The 23,071-nt window shown below is 42.7% G+C and overlaps 1 protein-coding gene across 3 annotated transcripts in view; it reads right to left on the bottom strand.

Annotated features, from left to right (window-relative positions):
- Positions 1 to 14,672, bottom strand: part of MSANTD2 (Myb/SANT DNA binding domain containing 2) — a gene marked incomplete at both ends in the record, with an annotated part of 38,283 nt that extends 23,611 nt beyond the window's left edge. Inside the window, one exon of one of the 3 annotated variants that reach the window (XM_080719753.1) lies at positions 13,965 to 14,672. In XM_080719753.1, the coding sequence (XP_080575879.1) occupies positions 13,965 to 14,474 (510 nt within the window). Of the gene's footprint in view, positions 1 to 13,913 lie in introns of all 3 variants that reach the window. The other 2 variants (XM_080719754.1, XM_080719752.1) reach the window with 2 other exon arrangements.
- Positions 14,673 to 23,071: the final 8,399 nt, after the last annotated feature.

The raw sequence follows: 23,071 nt of genomic DNA on the forward strand, positions 1-23,071 counted from the left end.
TTGTAATCCCAGCATTTGGGAGGCTGAGACCAGAAGATAGTTCACAGACTCACTAAGTAGCCTCAGCTACTTAGGCCCTTCACAACTCAGTGAGACACTGTTTCAAAATAAAGAATAATAAATAGGGCTGGGGGTGTAGCTCAGAGGTAGAATGCCCCAGGGTTTCCATCCCCAGTACTATACATAAACAAACAGAGCTGGAAGTATACCTCCCAGATAGAATGCCCCTGGCTGGGTTCAATTCTCAGTAACATACAAACACACATCCTGATATATACCATTTCTATGAAAAATCTGAAAATAGGTGAGCTTTAGCCAGGCATGGTGGTGCATGCCTATAATACCAGTACTTGGGAGGCTGAGACATGAGGACTGCCAGTTCGAGGACAGCCTCAGCAAATAGTGACTCTCATCAACCTAATAAGATCCTGTTTCAAAATAAAACAAGGCTGAGGGTGTAGCTTGGAGGTAGAATGCTTCTGGGTTCAATCCTTAGTACCACCAAATAAAATAATATAAAAAAGAAAAGCAAACAGGTGAGTTTTAAGTCTATTATAATCAGCTGTCTTTGTGTAACCTGAACTTATTTAGAAAGTTGATAGGAAGCAATTCAGGTGATCATAACACTATTTTTATAGCTCATCTGGAAGAACTTTTATATTCTTAGCTTTATGAGGACTGATTAGAAAAAGAGCCACTGAGAAGAACTCCTCTGTACCTTCTACAAAAAAAAAATATTTTCCTTGCCTACATTTCCTAAGTGCTTACTGTGTGCAGAGATGTGAGCTACACATACACCTATTATTCCTCTTTCTTATAACAATGTTAAAATGTTCCAGGAAACAGACTCAGGGACTGTGTGCAGGGACTTAAGGGGGTGTACTCTAAGGAATTACACCTGAGAGAGACTGAGAAGCGGAGCTGGGCAGAGAAAGATGTTGAGGTGCAGCATAGTTGTCAACACAGGTCAAACCTGGGTGACTCTTCAGAGATGTCCTAAATTCAGGCAAGGCTAGACCTCTGTATTTAACCACTGACCAGTGACTGGATTTGGGCTGCCACCAGAGTGGGCCTCACCTTGGGCAACACACAGCAGCTCGCTTGGGCAAAGGGATAGTATTGGAGGAATTCAACCAGAAGCTACCAGCAGCCAGTGTTCCTGACAGCTGGGGGCAAGTGCTTCATCCCTGGGAGGGATCTCGGCAATGCCTCACATACATACAGATACATGGGGCATCTCTCTTTTAAACTAGAAACCTAAAACAGAAAAAGTTAAAGGCTTACCTCACGTTAATGTAAATGTATCTTAGGTTTTGAGAAAAGGACCTCCTATACTTCTCTTCATGAAACATTCAAAATAGTTTCTGGGAAGCTCATAGTTCATTTTCATAAGTAGCTGAAGTAACCATATTTACCTAGGTTGCTGCTATATAGCCTGTATTCTCTGATTTGTTTTCTGACTTTTTAGCTTTCTCAATATGCATGCACAATTTTTTTGTATTTATTACAGTTATGAGCCACCTGACTGCCACAGGTCAGGTAAGTTCTGAGAAATGCACTGTTACATGATTTTCTCGGTGTATGAAAAACACAGTGTGTTTACATAAATCTGAATGGTGTAGGTCAGTCACTCCCAGTGACTTCTTGATGCAATGAATGTGAGATGGATGAGGCTGATGCCAGCATAAATGGCATACTATTTTACAGTTTTCTTTTTTTTTTTTTTTTCTTCAGTACTGGGGATGGAACTCAGGGGCATTCTACCTCCAAGCGACACCTTCAGCCCTATTTTTTATTCTTTATTTTGAAACAGGTTCTCACTGAGTTGCAAAGGGCCTCACTAAGTAGTAGCTGAAGCTATCTGTCTGCAAACAGCAATCCTCCTGTCTCAGCCTCCCAAATGCTGGGATTATAAGTGTGCGCCACCATGCCTGGCTACATTTTACTTTATTTATTTATTTACTTATTTATTTATATTTGGTGGTACTGGGGGTGGAACCCAGGGGCTTTTCTACCTATGGGCTATACTCCCAGACCTATTTTCTATTTTATTTGGAAACAGGGTCTCACTAAGTAGCTGAGGTTGGCTTTGAACCTGTGCGATCCTCCTGGCTTACAGTTTACTTTTTAAAGTATAATGGAGCTGGGATGTCACTCAATGGTAAGGCACTTGCCTAGCATGTGCAAAATCCCTGGGTTCAATTCCCAGCACCATTAAAGTAAGTAAATACATAAGTATTAAGAGTACTCTAGAGAGCCGGGCGTGGTGACACACACTTGTAATCCCAGCATTTGGGAGGCTGAGACAGGAGGATCACAGTTGTAGGACAGACAGCCTCAGCTATTTAGTGAGGCCCTTTGTAACTCAGTGAGACCCTGTTTCAAAATGAAGACTAAAAAATAGAATAAAAACATTAAAAAGAATAAAAAATAGGGCTGGGGGGTATAGCTTGGAGGTACAATGCCCCTGGGTTTCATCCCCAATACCGTGCTTAAAAAAAAAAAAAAAACCTACTCTAGAGCTGGGTATGGTGACGCACATTTGTAATCCCAGTACTGAGAGACTGAAACAGGAGGATCACGGATTGACAGCCAGCCTCAGCTACTTAGTGAGGCCCTCTGGGACTCAGTGAAGATCCTGTTTCAAAATAAAGAATAAAAAAAACAGAGCTGGGGGTGTAGCGTGGAGGTAGAATGCCCCTGGGTTCAATCCCCAGTACCGCAAAAAAAAAAAAAAAGCAACAACCAAAAAACAGAAAAACTGAGTTCTCTAAAATAATGATTAAAATAAATATAAAAACCAGTAACACAGTCATTAATTATCAAGTATACACTGCCTATAACTGCATGTCCTATACTTTTACAGGACTAGCAGAAAAGTCAGTCTGTTTACACCAGCATCACTATAAACATGTTGAATTTGCCCTAGGACATCAGAGCAACTACAGAGCCATGACCAGATGGATGGAAAATTTTGGCTTCATTATGATCTTTAGGACCATCTTTTAAGCAGATCCTTGTTGACCAACTTGTTCTTACTTGAATACATCATGATACATCTCATCCCCACCATCTACCTCTAAGTTAAGTACCCAAACTATGTGAACATTAGGCAAGCAATGGGAGGCGGAGGTAATGCACACATTCTACAGCCTCCTTGGGTAAGCTTCAGACCTACCTCCTTTCACTACTAAAAGTAGGTCTACTCTGTAAATACTTATTTTGTTCTCATTCAAACTTAGTCCTTTTAAGAATAGTTGGTAATCCAATGAATACCATCACATAAATAAAGACTCGAAGGAATAACTGAATGACTCTTTTACAATAAAGGCGTCATTAATATTTTCACCCTTGTTTTATTATTTATCTTTGTGTGGTTCTGGGGATTGAACCCAGAGGCATTCTATCTTCAAGCTATATTCCCAGCCCGATTTTGGAACAGGGTCTTGCTTGGTTGATGAGAATTTCACTACCTGCTGAGGCTGTCCTAAAACCTATGATCCTCCTATCTCAGCTTCCCAAGTACTGGGATTATAAGCATATGCCACCACGCCAGGCTCAATCGTCAAAATGTACTAAAAAGTGTATGTGACTAATAAGGAGGCAACATTATCAAGTAGTTATAAGTATAGGTTCTGACTGCTAAGGCTGAGCATGATAGGGGCTGCCTTTTTTGGGGGGGTGGGGGCGAGTATGGGGGTGGAATCCAGGGCATTTGACCTCCAAGCTACAGCCCCTGCCCTATTTTTTATTCTTTATTTTGAAACCGGGTCTCACTGAGTTGCAGAGGGCCTCACTAAGTAGCTGAGGCTGTCCGCGAACCGCGATCCTCCGGTCTCAGCCTCCCGAATGCTGGGATTACAAGCGTGTGCCACCACACCTGGCTCAATCTCTATTTCTTTCTTTCTTTCTTTTTGGTGGTACTGGGGTTTCTGGAAACCCTTCTATCTCCGGGCTACACTCCCTGACCTATTTTTTTTATATTTTTATTTGGAAACAGGGTCTCTTAAGCCAGCACGGCTGGCTTCAAACCTGCGCGATCCTCCTGTCTCCACCTCCCAAGTGTGGGGATTACAAGCGTGCGCCACCACGCCTGGCTTTATTTTATTCCTATTTTGAAACAGGGTCTCACTGAGTTGCAAAGGACCTCACTAAGTGAATGATGCTGGCATCGAACCGCAATCCTCCTGTCTCAGCCTCCCAAATGCTGGGATTACAAGCGTGTGCCATCACACCCAGCTATTTGAGTTTTTGATTGTGTTGTTTTAATTACATATTTAAAATGTCTTATCACTTTTTACCAGAATATAAGCTCTTTGAAGGCAAGCTCTTAGCAGTTTTGTTTGCTGATATATCCCCAGTACCTCTATCAATGACTGGCACATAGAAGGGGCCCAATGAAATTTTGATGTGCAAATAAATGAATGAATGAGTGAATATAAATTCCTTAAGACTATCACATACCAAGTACTTTTTGATCTATCATATTCTTTACAAATTACAAATCAGATCTTACATTTAGAGAAAAGTATCTGCAAATTTAAAAAGTAGTAAAAGTAGTTTTGGGTAGATATAAACTTTTATTCTGGTTTCCTTAATATTAATTACAAACATAACTGGTTTATTTGGATAAATGAAGTAATCTGAAGGCAGATAACAGAGAAATAGTATTGTAAATTTCAAATGTTCACACTATTACAACAAAGTAGTCTTGCATGGGCTGAGAAGATGCACCTAGAAAACATAACTAAGTAAACAGCTTCCACTCTGCTGCATCAATATATATTAAGTTATGTTGATAACTCAAATATGTAATTTAAGAATACAGCTGAGAACATGCATATAAAAATAAATGATAGGCTGGGCATGGTGGTGCACACTTGTAATCTCAGCATTCGGAGGTGGAGACCGGAGGATCGTGGTTTGCAGACAGTCTCAGTTGCTTAGCAAGGCTCTTCGCAATTCAGCAAGACTGTTTGAAAAAATAAAAAGGCTAAAAGAATGCCCCTGGGTTCCATCCCCATTATCATACACACAAAAAATTTAGACTACTATTCCTAAAATGCTTGAGAACAAACAGGTTATTTTACTAAGAGTAATAACACATCCTACTAAGTGAAAAGTTAATACTCCCTTGGGTTAGTGCCAAGAAGAAAAGTATTACCATTGGCTTTTGAGGACTCAACTACAAACAGGTGAGAATTATACAGATTTAAATATATGCCTTTTCCTAAATGCAGACACCTTTCCATTGTTTATTTATTTATATATTTATTTTATATTTTTTGTGGTTCTGGGGATGGAACCCAGGGGGCATTCTACCTCTGAGCTACAACCCCCAACCCTATTTTTTATTCTTTATTTTGAAACAGGGTCTCACTGTGTTGCAAAGGGCCTCACTAAGTAGTTAGGGCTGTCTCCGAACCATGATCCTCCTGTCTCAGCCTCCCAAATGCTGGAACTACAAGCGTGTGACACCACACCTGGCTTCAATTTCATATTGAGAAGAATGGGAGAAAGACTTAGCATAGACTGTTATGCATAAAAGGTACAGATTCATTAGGCATTCATTTTTACTAAACACCAAATGAAGCTTCTACAGAGGTAAATAGGCAGAACAGAACACAACGGTTGGACCCCACAACAGAAATAAAATTCAAGAGTACCTATCAATTATCACTGTGATCCTAACAACTGTTTAAAATCTAAAGCACTTTACAGTATTAGACTGCTGTTTCTTTTTTTTTTTTTTTTTTTTTTTGGCGGGTCTGAGGGTGGAACCCAAGGGGATTCGACCTCCGAGCTACACCTCCTGCCCTATTTTTTATTCTTTATTTTGAAACCGGGTCTCACTGAGTTGCAGAGGGCCTCACTGAGTAGCTGAGACTGTCCGCGAACCGCAATCCTCCGGTCTCAGCCTCCCAAATGCTGGGATTACAAGCATGCGCCACCATGCCCGGCTAGACTGCTGTTTCTAAACTCAGAAAGTTGTCTCTCTCCCACCATTATATCTCATTTTTAAAATATTACACAGATACTGCTTTCCAAAGGGGTAAGCTATGATTCTATCTTAACCTAGTATACTTCAGGATGCCTGAATGATAATTGAAATCTTAGATATGACTATAGTCCTTAGTCTTTGATAATGTGAATAAAAAGAGGGAAAGGAAGCAGGACAACTACTTATGAAGACAAGGGAACAGACTAGAATCTGCAAGTACATAGAGCAGCGTCCTACAGGCAACACAGGGCAGTTCTAATAGAGTGTCCTAGTTGTAGCTCACTGGGTTCCGAGAAATGAAGCCTTAAAACTTAAGCTATCAAGCAGTGTAAGTGTCCAGTGACAGCAGCAAGAACGGTGTGTTAAGCTGGTGCTGTGAACTGCATTACAGGTCAAGATCTAATAAACCCTGTCCTTAAAGTTTCCAGATTCTCCAGACAGCCTTGAATTTGCTGTGCATGAAGTCTGTCCTCTCTCCTAACTCCTAACTTCTCCTCTCATCTAACTTACTACAAGCCTCCTTCCATCCTCCACTTACAGCCAGTGACAGCTATCAAATTTAGGACTAACATGGTTACTACATGGTTCAAAATGCCTTGATAATGAGGACAAAGTCTAAGCTTTTTGGCACATCACTTGACCTCTTGTTCATGTCTCCAGTGTCATTCTTCTTTCTTGGCCAATCCCTTGATCATTCACTCTCTAACACCAGGATCCAACTCTGTGGAACTAAAACATAAAGCATTTCACAGGCATGTCTAGGATGTGAGCTGGTGCCATCACTGTCTCTGTAATTTTGGTATTCTAAATCTTTAAGAGCACAATGGTTTGGTGTGGTGGTGCATGCTTGGAATCCCATTCTTGGGAGACTGAGATAGGAGGATCATGGGTTCAAGGACTATGCCTCAGCAATTAGTGAGACTCATCAACGTAGTGAGACCGGTTCAAAAATAAAAATAAAATAGGGCTGGGGTTGTAGCTCAGAGGTAGAATGCTCCTGGGTTCAATCCCCAGTACCACCGAAAAAAGAAAAATGAGCACAGTGATTGAAAAATCTTCATCTTACCTCAGTATCTCTTCTCTTTTAACTAATTGTAGGTTATAGTCCATTAGTTGAGAAATCAATTTAATAATTGTGACCACCTTTCTAAATACTCCAAGTTGGAGATGAAGAGACAGTAGGTAGGGCAGCAAGAACTTTCCTGGCAAAGAACTCACTGACCCTGGAACAGTCAGTGGTGGCTGGGAGGTGGATAAACAGGAGCTGGTGCCTTCAGAGGGATGGGTGCAGGTGAGGGGGTGCAGAAGGCCGAGCTGGAGGGCGGCAGCTGGCTGAGCTTGTGAGCATAGCACATCTAAGAATAACAATGACAGGTGGTGTCCCTGACTGGGTGTTGGCCTAAATCAATGGGGTCTTGTCAAACACACTGGGAACATCCCTGGTCAAATCTGTCTCTTAAATCAGATAAAAGGGAAAAGATGTACTTGGGAGGCTGAGATGAGGATAGCACTTCAAAGTAAGCCTCAGAGACTTAGTGAGGCTCTCAGCAACTTAGCAAGACCCCGGTTCCAAATAAAAAATAAAATAGGGCTGGGGTGTAGCTCAGATGTAGTATTCCTGAGTTCAATGCCAGCACTAAAAAAAAATAAATAAATTCAAGGGACAGGGAGGGCAAGAAGGAACCTTTAACTCCCCCTAGAGGCATGAATATGAGTCAAAGAGAATTCTTTTATAAAATAAAAATACTGCAATAGCTTTTACCATACAAATGTTCAATATGGTGGCTACATAATGTGGCTATTTAAATCTGAAGCCAAACTAACTAAAATTAAAGTAAATAAGAATTCAATTCATCAGGCACCCTAGCCGCATTTCATGGGCCCAACAGCCACAGGTACTTGTGTCTACTACCATACTGAACTGAGATACAGAAAGAACAGTTCCATAATCACAAAAAAGTGTGTGTGTGTGTTACTGGGGATTGAATCCAGAGCATTCTACCTCTGAGTTGCACCCCCAGCCCTATTTTTTATTCTTTATTTTGAAACAGGGCCTCGCTAAGTAGCTGAGGCAGGCCATGAACCTGCCATCCTCCTAAGCACTGTTTATGCTACATACTTTCTAAATTTTTTTCCTCCTTTCACATAGTATCTTAATGAAGTATTTAGAATATTTAACACTATTCTTCACTAGATTTCCAAAACTGCCTGGAAAAAAAACTTAGAATGCTATTTAGTCAATGTTAGCATGTGCTTGTTAGATCTCTTTCTTTCCAACTGAAAGCCTTAATTCCAGCCAGCATAGTCAGTCTTTTTTTTTTTTTTTTTTTGGGTACTGAAGATTGAACCAGCATTCAACCTCTAAGTACACTCTTAGCCTTTTTATTTTTCATTTTGAAACAAGGTCTTGCTATGTTGCTGAGGCTATCCTTGAACCTGATATCCTCTTGTCTCAGTCTCCCAAGTACTAAGATTACAGGCCTGTGCCACCATATCCAACTGATCTATTCTTTTAAGACAAATACATATCATGCCTCAGCTTCTTGAGCTTCAACAAACTGGAATGCCTAAGCTTTAAGTGCTGGTAGAATGGGAGCAACAAAAGTTAAATATGCAGAAAATGATAGGTCTGATTTTAAATGATAATGCAGCCCTGCCTAGTGGCTCATCCTTGTAACCCCAGTACTTGGGAGGCTGAGACAGGAGGATCACAGGTTCATGACCAACCTCAGCTACTTAGGCCCTCCAGAATCCAGAGATCCTGTTTCAAAATAAAGAATAAAAAACAGGGCTGAGGGTGTAGCTCAGAGGTAGGATGCTCCTGGATTCAATCCCCAGTACCACAAAAATAAATTTAAAAAAATGATAATGCAAAAGAAAAATCTTGTCTACAAACAAAATTTTGTCTACAAAAGTAAAGTCCTCAGATATGGGTGGTCTGCTAAAATGTGGACACTGGTAATCTTTTGGCTCTGTCCTATTGGTTCTCAAAAACAAAAAGTAAGGCTTGATGGCTAAAATTATAGACCAAATATACTATACTATGATTTATATGCTAAAATACAAAGTTTTCTCTAACAGTAATGACAATTTCTGATAAATAAATCTAAACAATGCAGCTGGGTATGGTAGTGCAAGCTTGTAATCCCAGCATTTAGGAGGCTAAGACAGCTGGATCGTGGTTTGCAGCCAGCCTCAGCTACTTAGTGAGGCCCTTTGCAACTCAGTGAGACCCTATTTCAAAATAAAGAATAAAAAATAGGGCTGGGAGTATAGCTTGGAGGTAGAATGCCCCTGGATTCCATCCTTAGTACCAAAAAAAAAAAAAAAAAAATCTAAATAATACCCATACAAAATTAATCTTTTGGTTTGCAAGCCAGAAGACTCCTTAGCTCTTTTAAATTTGACGAGGACTCAGCAGTAGAAAACTTGCATAGCATGCGTGAAGCCCCGAGTTGGATCCCCAGCACCACCACCACCCCCAGGTCTGATGAGCAAGCAGCATGGATTCAGCAGAAACAAGTCTTTTGGGTGGCATATGATCACTTGCATTTCACATGGAAGTACATATCTGTTTCGGGCATAAAGTCAACTCTCAAGAGGCAAATTTTTGGAGAACACCCAAAAATATGGGACTTGAAAATGAGTTTTGCAGTGCACCAGAGTAACTAACTCAAGTGTGAATGCAGCATCTGGCTCAGAAACTATTGCTTTCATGATTTCAAGTCTAGATGAACTTTCAACTACTATGGTATGGATGGTGATGAGATCACTGCCCCCTCTGAAATCACACTTACAGTTGGCTTTGGCCATATGACACTTCATCAAATACTACCCTGCATACCTTGCCTTGTACTGTTTCATCTAGCTTTTTAACTCTTTGATATGTGCACACAAGCTTCAGCTGGACTGCAAGCTCTTACACTACAGAAACCAGGTGCTAACAGTTCTTTTTTTCACTCTTAACACCGAACAGACAACCCTACACATAGTAAGCTCTCAAATATTTGGTTTGGACACATGAAGGTTTATAGAAAAGAGAAAAAGCATGCAAGGATTATCTAAAACAACTTCTAGATTTGTTTATCTGACTTCAAAATTAGGCTGAAATTGTTGGCAGACAAATTTTCTTCTGGCATCAAAAAAATCCACAAAACTTTAGAATAAACCACAATCATTGTGGCAAGGAAGTCTCAAACACATTCATTTTATCCAAAAGGGAGAACAAATACCAATAATATGACAGACAGGAAAATGAAACTCTTTGTAGCTCTAAACAAATGTTTATACCTGACTTTCAATTAATACCTTGCATTCTTAGAAATAGTTGTTTGAACAGTATTAAAACGTGGAATTTAGCCAGGCATGGAAGTATATGCCTCTAATCCCAGGAGTTGCGAGGCCGAGACAGGAGGATAGCAGGTTCAAGGACAGCCTCAGCAACTTGGTGAGCCTCAGCAACCTAGCAAGATTCTGCTTCAAAACAAAAAATAAAAAGGGATGGAGGAAAAAGGTGGAACTTTTAGTATTATGATTTCTTCCTCTTCCTTCTCCTTCTTGCAATAGGGATTGAACCCAGGGTCATGCTACATCTGAGCTACACCCCAGCCCTATTTATTTTTATTTTGAAATAGGGTCTTGCTAAGATACTGAGGCTGGCCTCAAACCTGCAATCTCTGATCTCAGCCTCCCAATACTGAGATTACAGGGGTATACCACCACATCTGGCTATTAATTTTTAATATTTATAATTTTAATATATTCATCAAATAAGTGTAATCCAGAGAAAGTAACCGATATGCTTAAAGGTTATTCAGGAGGTGGTCAGGGAAGGAGTTGGCATGGGCTTTCTGTTGCCTTCATGAGGAAGGGTACATCAACATGTTGAGAATAGCTAAATGGAAAAAAACGGTTACTATTTATCTCTTCCTTTCAAACTTGGAAGAAATTATTTATTAAATTTTTGTAATGGAATTTTTAAATTTCAACTAAGATCATAATCAACTCACATGTTATTTCTTTCTCCCTGCAAACTTCTGACATTGTGCTGTTTGTTTTGCTTTGGTGGTGCTAGGGACTGAACTCTGAACCTCATGCATGTTAAGCACATACTCTAACATTTAGCTACATCCAGCCCTGAGGTCACATTTAAGTGAGCTACAACGCCAGGCGTGGTGGCGCACGCTTGTAATCCCAGTGCTTGGGAGGCTGAGACAGGAGGATCGCGCAGGCTCGAAGCGGCGTTGGCTTAAGAGACCCTGTTTCCAAAAATAAAAAAGTATAAAATAGGTCTGGGAGTGTAGCCCAGAGGTAAAAGGGCTTCCAGGAACCCCAGTACAATAATTAATAATAATAATAATAATAATAATAAGTGAGCTACATTAGCCTGTATAGGAAGTACTTGTCTTTATCTTACAAACTTTGTTTCTATTCTGTAAAAGCAAAGCAAAAAGTATTACTGAGGCTCTTTTTTCAGTTCTCATCAATCCAATACAGTGAAAAAAATTTCTGCATTGGTGTGTGTGTGTGTGTTACTGGGGATGGAACCCAGAGGCATTCTATCTCCAAGATATACCCACAACCCCTAATTTTTATTCTTTATTTTGAAACGGGGTCTCACTGAATTGCATAGGGCCTCACTAAGTAGCTGAGGCTGTGAACCGGGATCCTCCTGTCTCAGCCTCCCAAATGCTGAGATTACAAACTTGCACCACCATGCCCAGCTGCATTGTTTGTTTTATGCTAGCATTTCTGAACCTGGAATGGAAGGGTTTGTTTGAGAGATGTCTGTAAAGAGGTTTGAGACTGCAATTACTTGGACACTCACCTCATAGCAGCTAAGGCTATGATTTCAAGTGACACTTGCTTCTATTCTGAATCATATTCATACTAAGTCTCCTAAAGGGACACAGTTTAGTTTTCAATGCAGTATTTTTCAAATTGGGTTCCAAAGTCTATGTGAGTTAAAGTTCCAGTAACACTATTGTAGATTTTTATACTTCCCCAAATTCTCTTCTTAGATTTCATTTGGTGAATGTAATAAGTATTCAGTGCCTACTGTATGTTAGTACAACAATGAATAGGGGAGACCAGAATCTGTCCTTAAAGAGTTTTTAATTCTGGCAAGAAAGATCAACATTATTTAGGAAGAAGTCTTGAGTTTCTTAGTGGATACCATTTAAACAGCAGAGCACATTAAAAAAAACAAGTTATCTGTTCTTGTTAACCACTACTGTGGATGAGAGAACCCATCATCATCTGTACATTCTCAAAGTATTCTCAGAGTCTGAGATCAACTTGGTCTTACCTGTCTGGAGACAGGTATACTGTTCCTCTTTTAAAAATTCTTCTGAGGCTCAATCTCCTTTGCTTTAGGTTTCCTTCTCATAACTGGACAATGAAGCATTCCAACTAGATATTCCCTGGTTATTTGAGAAACAATTTTATGGAGAAATTTATATTTAGCAAGGTATTGATAGTACAATTTCCCCCTCTGGGAAATTTCTATGGACAAAAATTAAGCAAACTAAAATGATTACAAATGCCTAAACTCAAGAAAAGTTAATGGATAGATCTGTCCAGAACAGTGCTAGAACTCTCCCCAAATTTTACCTTAATGACCTTGAGTAGAACAACGAAGGAGATTCAAAGAACAATAGCTGGTTCCCATTAAAAGTCCCAGAAGCATATGTTACCAAACTAATCTAATTTAGCAATGGATGCAAATTAATTGAACAATAGTTGGTAATGTTCTAAGCAACAAAATCCACAAATGAACACTACTGGATCCAAGACCTGGGAAACTGGGAAACTTCACAATTTCTCTCCCTACAACTGTTCATACTGGGTTTTATGATCATTCGAGTAACTGTTTCTTACTTATGACTGTTCTTGGTGGTTTTTACCCAAGGAGTTCCCAGAAAAAGTTCCAGCCCTACTAAAAAAGCAGCACAAAGATACTATGACTAAGTGATACAATATTTTCAGTGAAAACCGGGAAAATCCTACCGGAATCTTTCAGCAGACGCTAGGATGTAGGAAAGACCTTAACTAAGATACAACTCTTTATCTACCAATAAAACAAATACAGGCACCTAGATAAAAGTCAGTAGAAGCAGCGAAAGAATAAGCAAAACTTCTAGCCCACATTAAGCCTCTGCATTTAAACATGCAGACAGATACACAAGAACCGCCAGACGCACAGTGTTCTACTTTTCGCCACATCCAGCAGTAACTACACAGGGAACGCTGGCTTCCAAGGGGCTTCGCCAGAAACAACAGGCGTCAAGCCAACCTCTCTCTGAAGGCATCCACAATCTAAATTCCAGAACTCCCTGGCCAGGCTAACTTTCAAGGTGCCCAGGAACTCCACGCTAACAAGACACAAACGGGCTGCAATCAGGTCTTTTCCAACTCTCAAAAGCATCTCACTTGTCCCTTGCACTTCAAGTTAGAAGCAAAGAGCTTGGCCAGTCGTCCCAAGACGTTTTGTAGATGGCTTCGCCACTGACTGAACATTCCTCAGCTGGGGGCTCAACGCCCCCCCCCTTTGGTCCTTCTCTGTCCTGCCTCAGCTGGAAAGCCTTCGCTTGGGAGCCCCTCCGCCTGCAACAAAGCGAGGGGCCCGGCGCTGGGGGCGAGCAGCGCGGGCGGCATGGGGAGCGCCTCACCGCGCACAATGAGCAACTACCAACTTCAGAGCGCAGAACAGCCTCAATTGGCAAGAAAGAGGGGCGGCGGCAGTGGCACGCCCAACTTCAAACTCAGGAAACCTACGGGCTGGCGGCCATCTGGAAAAAAGCCCCCTTCCCGGGGAAAGAAGAAAGAGGCGGAGAAGACGAGATCGCCCCCGGGCCCCGGAGCGGAGCCCCGCGCTCGGCTCGGCCCGGCCCCCGCCCCCGAGGCCCGCTGCCCGCCTGCTCTCCGCCTCCGCTTCGCGGCCCCAGGCCGGGAGGCCGGTTACCTTGATGCGCTCCCGGCACTGGGACGGGGTCCGCTCGTAGCCCAGCTCTGCCAGGGCCCGCGATACGCGCTCGTACATGGCCGGCCCGGGGGCCTTGCTGCCGAACACCGTGCCGGCTCCCTCCAGCTGCTGGTAGCGCGCCTCCACCAGCCGCTCGTTGCCCCACACAGCGATGAGCGCGTTCGTCTCGGCCGGAGTCCATGACATGCCCCGGCAAGCGGCGGCGGCGGCTGCCGCGGCCCCGACACCGCCCCCGCCGCCACCGGGGGAGAAGGAGACCGAGGCCGAGGCGGCGCCGCGGCCCCCCAGCCCGAGACCCCCGGACGCCGCGGCCCCCGAGCCCGCCGCGCCGCCCGGCCCGAGCGGGGAGGCGCCCCGAGGCGTGGACGGGTCGGACAGCGATGGGTTTCCGTCGCTCAGGCCGCCGGGAGAGGCCGGGGACAGCACCTCCATCTTCGGGATTTTGAGCGGCGAGTTGGCGGGCAGCTCCGAGCCACAGGGCGCAGCCATCTTGCGAGCGGCCGCCGCGGCACCGCCCGGAAGTGACGCAGCCGCGCTTCCGGCCGCCGCGTTCCCCGGGGCTGCGCCGGGGCCTGACTCGCTGGCCTCCTCCGCCGCCGCCGCCGCGTTCCTGGACGCCGGCCTTTCCCCGGGAGCACGGCCGCGCTGGCCGCTCCCGCTCCTGTCCCGGGGCGAGGGGCGCGATCCGGGCGCGGAGAAGGGCGGGGGTGCGAAGGAGGGCGCTGGCGAGAGCCGCGGGCTGCAGCCCTCCCACTTCCTCTCCAGCCTCAGCCCGGGGGAGGGGGAGGCCCGAGCGCCCCGAGCTGAGGAGGGGTGGACCCCGGCGCTGGCTGGCGCGCGCTCTCGTCTCCTCCCCTCTGCGGGTCTTCCCTCCACACTGGCCTTCGGGGGCGGAGGCTGTCTCCCAGGGGGCAGACGAGGGCATCCAGGAAGGTCTGTTGGAGGAGCCCCAAAGGCCGAGGAGACCAGTTAGCTAAGCTTTGGACAGCATATGTGGACTAGGGTAGGGTTGGTACGACGTAACTTCAAGAAATACAAGCCCATTATATAAGGAACTTTTTTATTCCATTGACCATCTGTTGTTTCCCAGCTAGTCTGGCTAGGTGTGACTGGTTCCAGAATAATTCGATGTTTTTTATGGCGTTTGTACACTGTGTCTGTTACATGAACAGGTTATAAAACTCCTGACCCAGCAGATAAGTGACTTTCTAATACCATTCTCCGCGATTTGGAAGTTGCATCGTTTTCCCGGTTTGTTTTGTTTTTGAGGTACTGGGGATTGAACCCAGGGATATTCTACCTGGGAACGGCACCCACCCCCAGCCCTATTTCTTTAAATTCTTTATTTCTCACTAATTCGCTGAGGGCCTCACTAAGTACCTGTGGCTGGCGGTGAACCTTCGATCCTCCTGTCTTAGCCTCCCAAGTACCTGGATTACAAACGTGTGCCATCCCCCCTTCCAGTTTTTTTTTTTTTTTTTGAGGAGATTGAAAAGATGATGTCAAGCCAGGCATGGTGGATAATTTAGTAGGAGGCCAGTGTAGGGTAACTTAGTAAGATCCTGTTTCAAAATAGGGCTGTAAGTGCAGCTCAGAGGTAGAATGCCCCTGGATTGAATTCCCAGTAACACACACAAACACGCACACACAGAATGCCCCTGGGTCCAAGCCCCAGTACCAAAAAAAAAAAAAAAAGATGTCAATTGTAACTCTTAACGATGTAAGGTAATAATATTACTCACTCCTGAATGGCCCTTTAAGTGCTGGAAAGTAATGAACACCAAGTCCAATACATAACTATAAGGTACATCCATTTTCCTCAAAGCTGAAAATCTTGTTTATCTTGGATCATTAACATCAAAACCTCAATGGAGTTTTTCTTTTTTTCAAAACAGACTTGTAACTGAGGAGGCTAACTAATGGTTATATTGAATAAACGATGTGATGTGCTTTTAAATAACAAATACGTGCTTGCTGTAAAAGAAAAAAAAAAAGCTCAGATTTTTAACTCTAGGAATCACCATAGAAAATAACTGTGGTTGTCACTGGAAAGCCAAAGGATTAAGTAATAACGATGACATACGGGAAGAAATAACAGTCTTCATAAGTCATCACCGGCAACATGCCAGGGCAATATGACGTCTTAAGGACATGCTTAGTTATTTTCGTCTAACAGTGGCATTTAACAAAGGGAGGTGGGGAAGCCTAACACTATGTTCTGACCATACCCACAATATGTCATATTAAAATGCCACCATGGTTTTATAAGTTAACAGTACGGAGAAGCTCAAGGAAGTTCCAGAAATTATGCTATCCTTTTCCTTTTTGTCTAAAAACAAGACATAGTGAAATGCCTTGATTAAAAATATGGATTCTGGCTGGTCACGGTGGCTCACACCCGTAATTTTAGTACTTGGGAGGCTGAGACAGGAGGATAGCAAGTTGGAGGGCAGCCTGGGCAAGTTAGCCAGACCTTGTCTCAAAACAAAAAATAAAAAGTGCTGTAGCTCAGTGGAAGAGAGCTCTTGGGTTTAATCCCCACTGCCACAAAAATAAAATACCTGCCTTCAAATTCCAGGTTTGTACCCTCAGTTAAGTTCTTAACTAGTTTCTCAGTGCCTTCTTTTATTCACCTATAAAATGAACATAATCTCGCTGGGCGTGGTGGCGCACGCTTGTAATCCCCGTGCTTGGGAGGCAGAGACAGGATTCCGAAGCCAGCCGTGTTGGTTTAAGAGACCTGTTTCCAAATAAAAAAGTATAAAAAACAGGTCTGGGAGTGTATCCCAAAGGTAGAAGGGTTTCCAGGAACTCCAGTACCACCAAAACAAACAAACAAACAAAACCATAATCTCACAGCAATGTTGAAAGAAATGAGTTAATACAGGTAAAGTTCTTAGAATAGTGTCTGTTCCGCTGAGTGTGGTGGTACATCCTTGTAATCCCAATACTTGGGAGGCTGAGACAGGAAGATCACATATTTGAGGCCACTGTGGAGTAACTTAGTAAGATTCTGTTTCAAAATAATATGGCTGTGGGTGTAGCTCAAAGGTAGAATGCCTCTGGATTGAATCCTCAGTAACACACACACACAGTGACTTCATAGTTTAGTCAGAATTTATGGAATGCCTACTGTGATTGAATAATTGCTACACCTTTTAATTGTGGATCCAAATGAATATCATAGAAGTAGGTGTGGGGATACAGTCTTGTAAACCCAATACTTGGGAGGCTGAGACAGGAGGATCACAGATTTAAAGCAAGCCTCAGCAATGTAATGAGGCCCTCTATGATTTAGAATGACCCCTGTTTCAAAATAAAAAAGGGCTGAGGGTATAGCTTGAAGGTAGAATGTCCCAGGGTTCAATTCCCAGTACCAAAACTAAATAAATGTCAGACAATAGGCATTAATCTGTTGTGTGTGTGTGGGGTGGGTGTGAAATGTGCGTGGTGTGTGTGAGGGGAGAAGTAATTCCCCCACCACCACCACACAAACAAACAGAAAAACGGTGGATTCTTGTCCTAAGCTAAGAATAAGTATTCATCGCTTGGACCGTTGCTGACGATTTAAAGGAGTTTATTAGAAATATAGAAATACAGAAAATAGAAAGAAATACAGCCCCATGCCAAGATGGCATGAGGGGATGACTCGAATGAGTACACCAAAGGGCTTACACGTGGACTTGGCCTTTTATACCCATGACCTCCATCTTGTTTTCATGACTGACTTGAACGTCCCTGTAAGATACCTCCCCTAGCAAGGTGTGGTAAGGTGTCTCCTTTCATAAAGGGCGAGGTCAAACCCTGCCCCATCCCCCCTAGATCATCATGTAGATCTGTCTTTAGAAAGAGGAAGCCCTAGCTCTCCTCTATTGACTAGTTAATTACTTTGAGCTAGGTTGATTTACATTGGAATAGCTGTCTGTTTTTAGGCCGAAACCAAGTCCTATCTTTATCCATGTCTGCCTCCATTTTGACACAACTAATTTGAAAGATACCAATTATTTTCTTTTGAAATATATTAATCAGAGCTTTCCCAAATCTTCCTAGGCCATTCCCCATACTGGCATATAATCTACATGTGAACGATCAACAGATAAATCTGTTATCCCTTCATCCCCACATTGTCTCTGTAATCTATGTCAATTGTGTAACCTTGTGAGACAGAGCTGCAGGTTCTTGTTCTTAGCTAATTTTAGGGGGGAAAAATAGCCAGAACTGTTCTGCTATAAACTTAAGCAATTTTTTTTATTACGAAGGTAGAAGAGACAGAAATTATAAATCACTATGTCAGAGAGAGTGTGACATAGTGGAGTGCCTTGAAAGTAAGACACTGAAGTTATTGAATACCGAACAGTTTTTATAAAGATTATTATCTCGCATCTTTGCTTAACCAGTAGTCTTCCTGACCTGACTAGGTACAGATCTGCCTATCAACGCTGGGGCAAGCCTTTTGATATGATTATGGGGATTCACTTATCTTACATCCTGTTTAGTCCTTGCAATTTGCTCCTGACCTGATGCAGGTGTAGGCCCACCCTTGCTTCATGTACAAGCCCAGGTCTTTGTTAAGACCCAAAATAAGTTACTTGATTAACAAAGTCAGGGGTCACATGGTATCTGTCTTCTTTGAGAAAAACCTGTACCATCCTCCTGCATCCTTGGGAAATTTTAGCCTGTCTGCTAGAAGCTATTTATTATGTAAACTTGTCTTTAAAATACAAAGGCCCTGGACTATAACTCTTTTGTGTTCTTGCTAATCACTTTTGGTGCCCATTACTTCTGCAAGGTAACGGCTGCCTCCTCCTCCCTGCCTGAGTGTCTGTGCCACACCCAAGGTCTGACTACTCTCTATATTTTGGAAATTAATACCAAAGCCATTTCCCAATACATTTTGAAATTAGTACCAAAGCCATTTCCCAATACTAGCACAAATGGTCCATTTTCCTGGATTTCCTATAAAGTCTCTGAAGGAACTGGACAAAAGTGCTCTAATACCTAGTCACACATGTTGGCATGTCTCATGGCCATCCCTCCATATCTCTGGGAGATTGATTCCAGGGCCCTTATCCTCCAGGACATTATATAAAGTATCATAATGTGTGCATATAATCTACATAGATCCTCCTGTATACTTCAAATAATCTCTAGATTACGATTTCTGATATGATACAAATGACATATAGTAGTTAGTTATACTATATTTGGGAGGCTGAGGCAGGATGACCACAGGTTCAAGGCCAGCCTCAGCAATTAGCAAGACCATGTCTCCAAATAAAAGGGCTGATGATGTAACTTGGAGGTAGATGCCCCTGGGTTCAAATCCTAGTGCCCAAAATAAAAATTTTCATCATTCAGGAGGCTGAGACCTGAGGATCACGGTTCGCAGACATCCTCAGCTACTTAGTGAGGGCCTCTGCAACTCAGTGAGACCCTGTTTCAAAATAAAGAATAAAAAATAGGGCCGGGGGTGTAGTTCGGTGGTCGAATGTCCTGGGTTCCATCCCCAGACCTGCAAAAAAATAAAAAAATAAATAAAAAATAAAATAAAAATTTTTAGTCTGCAGTTGGTTGAATCTGTAGATGTGGAAGCACATATATAGAGGGCTATCTGTAATATTTTGTTGGAAAACATTGTCAATTTTTTTCCCCTGGTACTGGGAATGGAATCCAGGGGCATTCTACCTCCAAGCTACACCTCCAGCCCTATTTTTTATTCTTTATTTTGTAAAAGGAGCCGGGCGTGGTGGCGCACGCTTGTAATCCCCGCGCTTGGGAGGCTGAGACAGGAGGATCACACGGGTTCGAAGCCAGCCTCAGCTACTTAGTGAGGCTTTCAGCAACTTAGTGAGACCCTGTTTCCAAATAAAATATAAAAAAGGTCTGGGAGTATAGCCTGGAGGTAGAAAGCCTCTGGGTTCTACCCCCAGTACCACCAAAAAAAAAAAAAAAAAAAAAAAAAAAGGGTCTCCCTGGGTTGCAAAGGTCTCACTAAGTAGTAATTGAGGCTGTCCATGAACTATGATCCTCCTGTCTCAGCCTCCCAAATTCTGGGATCACAAGCGAGTGCCACCATGCCTGGCTGCATTGTCAATACTGTTGCATACTTTGTTACTCTGTTTTATGAATCAGTGTGGTTAGCTGTCTTATCAGTATCAGTGTTGGGAATGGCCTAGGAAGATTTGAGAAAGCTCTGATTATTAATATATTTCAAAAATAATTGTGTCAAAATGGCAGAACTGGAGAGAGAAAGGCTTGGCTTTGGTCAGGAAGCAAACAGCTATTGAAACTTTGACTTAGCTAAAAGTAATAAGCAAGTCAATAGGACAGGGAGCTAGGGCTTCCTCTTTCTAAAGACAGATCTACATGATAGTCTAGGGAGGATCAATCAGGAGTAGGGGGTTGACTTAAGTCCTTCAGAAAGGAGCCGCCTTGCCACACCTTGCTGGGGGAGGTACCTTACAGGGACATTTACTATGTCAGAATTACTTAAACAAGATGGAGGTCATGGGTATAAAAAGTCTGGTCCACGTGCTGTATCTTGGGAGTGGTGAATTGGCTCAGACCACCTACCCCCATGCCATTCTGGCATGGGGCTGTAACTATCTTTTGTATTTCTATCTTTTTAATAAACTTCTTTAAAATCTTCATCAAGTATCTGAGCTATGTATACTTATCCTTAGCTCAGGACAAGAACCCACGGTTTTTTTCTGTTTTTCTCTTTTTTGAGTTTTATTGTGGTTTGAGGGAAATTATGTCCGGGACCCTAACAGGGGTCCTCGGGGACAGTTTCCCCGAAACCATATTCTCCCAATCTGTAACATATTTCACCGTAACATTATCTTTTACTCTTTTCACATTCTACATCAAATCCTATTATGTTTACCTGTAAAATACTGCCTAAATCAGACCACTTCTCCACCTAGTCCAGGCCTCCACCATGACTACTGGACACTTAGGTCTCGAGGATCCACACTTACCCACCTGCTGGGCATCAGTAGTGAACCTGGGCCGGGTTCCATGGGGCACCCCAGTAATCCAAGTACTCTGGAGGCTGTGAGATTCTGTCTCAAAATAAAAACAAAAAAAAAAAAGGTTGGGGATATAGTTCAGTGGTAACACACCCCTGGGTTCCAGCCCTAGTACAGCAAAAAATGAAAAAAGTCTGTGAAATATACATGCACATAAAGGAGCGCATAGACATATGGTGACACAGGCCTACAATCCCGGCTACTCCAGGACTGAGGCAGAAGTACCTTAAGTCCAGGGCCAGCTGGGCAAATTAACAAGATCTTGTCTCAAAATAAAATGTAAAAAGGGGTTGAGGGATGTAGCTTAGTGGTAGAGAAATTGCCTAGCATGCAGGAGACCTGGGTTTGATCCCTAGTACCACACACACACAAAAGAAAAACTCACATACAATTATTATAGGAATAATTATAAAGCAAATACCACATAACCACCATCTAGATAAATTAATAGATTATAACGCAAACTCTAGAACATGCTCCTTGCTCCTTCCCAATGTGGGCTCCATCTCCCTTGTAAAGATGGTCCTTACCCTTGTAGGGGTGCTGGAAAGTGGGCTGGAAGAAGCGCTTTCCCCCCAGTATTAGAAGTTAACTAGAGAAGTCTTCTTCCATATTAGGATTAGAAATAAGGTATTAAAATATAGAGTTAAGATATAGAAGTAAGGTAGGATTAGAAATAGAATAAAGATCCATAAGCCCAGCTGCCCAGGTTGCAGGATTCAAGGATGAGGGTAGGGGACCCACAAGGTCAAAGCCTCTAATCTTCAGCTTGCCGGCCAAGGTCTTTGTAAATGGGACCCCCATCCCCGTATCTCTGAGCTAGATCAGCAAACAAGGCCAGGCTAATCTGCTCTCCAGGCAGATTATTCAGTGCAGAGATAAGCCTGGCCCAGCCAAGGTGGGTGGGAAAGGCAGAGCAGGCTCTGACGTGTGTGGATGCATGTCTTAAAATTATTGGTTGTACTTGTTTGTCCTTGTATCTGATTGGTTGTATTCTAAGGTTGGCCGGCTCGAACTTTTGGCGGGCTCTGACGTGTGTAACCACTCCCTCGTGTGTAATCACTCCCTCCTAGGGTTATAAAATTCAGAGCGTGGAGTGGGGAGGGGTCGAGCCTCGGCCATAGCGTCTTGGTCTCGACCCCTGGCTAGCCGGGACAGCTGCAGCACAATAAACCTCGCTTGCATTTTACATCTCTTGTGACTCCTTCGATATTTGGGTTGGTGGGCAATTCTCGGACCCTTCAACCCTCACTTGTCTTTCTTGACAGTGTTATTTTGTTATACAACCAAGAACATCAATTCTCCATTCTTTGGAATGTTTAATAAGTGAAATTATATCGTATATATCTTAATTAAGATTCATATATGCTGTATGAGACTTTAATGTATTCATTTTTGTTGCTATAAATTATATATCACATTTTATTCGTTCTGTTAGATTATAAATTGTCTCACATTTAGGATATTATGAATATTGCTGCTATGAACATTCTTGTATGTCTTCCATTGCATATGTGCATGTATTTCTGTATGTGACTTCTTCCTTCTTTCTTTCTATGTAGATACTAAATTATTTCAATTCCGTTTACCAAAAAGACTTATATATTTCTAGTAAGTGGTATTTTTTAATGTTTTGGTAAGTCATTACAATTTTTATTTTTTAATTATTTTTGCCTGTTTATAAAAATGCAGTTGATTCCATTTTGTTTTCTTTTCTGGTACCGAGGATTGAACTGAGAGGTGTTCTACCTCTGAGCCACACTCCCAGCCCCATTTTATTCTTCCTTTCTCTCTCTTTCTTTCTTTTTTTTTTTTTTTTTCCTTCTTTTGCTGTAATGGGGATGGAACCCAAGGACATTCTAACTCCAAGCTATACCTCTAGCCCTATTTTTTTAATCTTTATTTTGAAACAGGGTCTCAGTAAGTTGCAGAGGGCCTCACTAAGTAGCTGGGGCTGTCCGCAAACCGATCCTCAGGTCTAAGCCTCCCGAATGCTGGGATTACAAGCGTGCGCCACCACGACCGGCTTGCAGTTTATTCTTGAATGTTGACTTT

Source organism: Muscardinus avellanarius (assembly GCF_963383645.1).
Source record: "Muscardinus avellanarius genome assembly, chromosome: 1".
NCBI lineage: Eukaryota > Metazoa > Chordata > Mammalia > Rodentia > Gliridae > Muscardinus > Muscardinus avellanarius.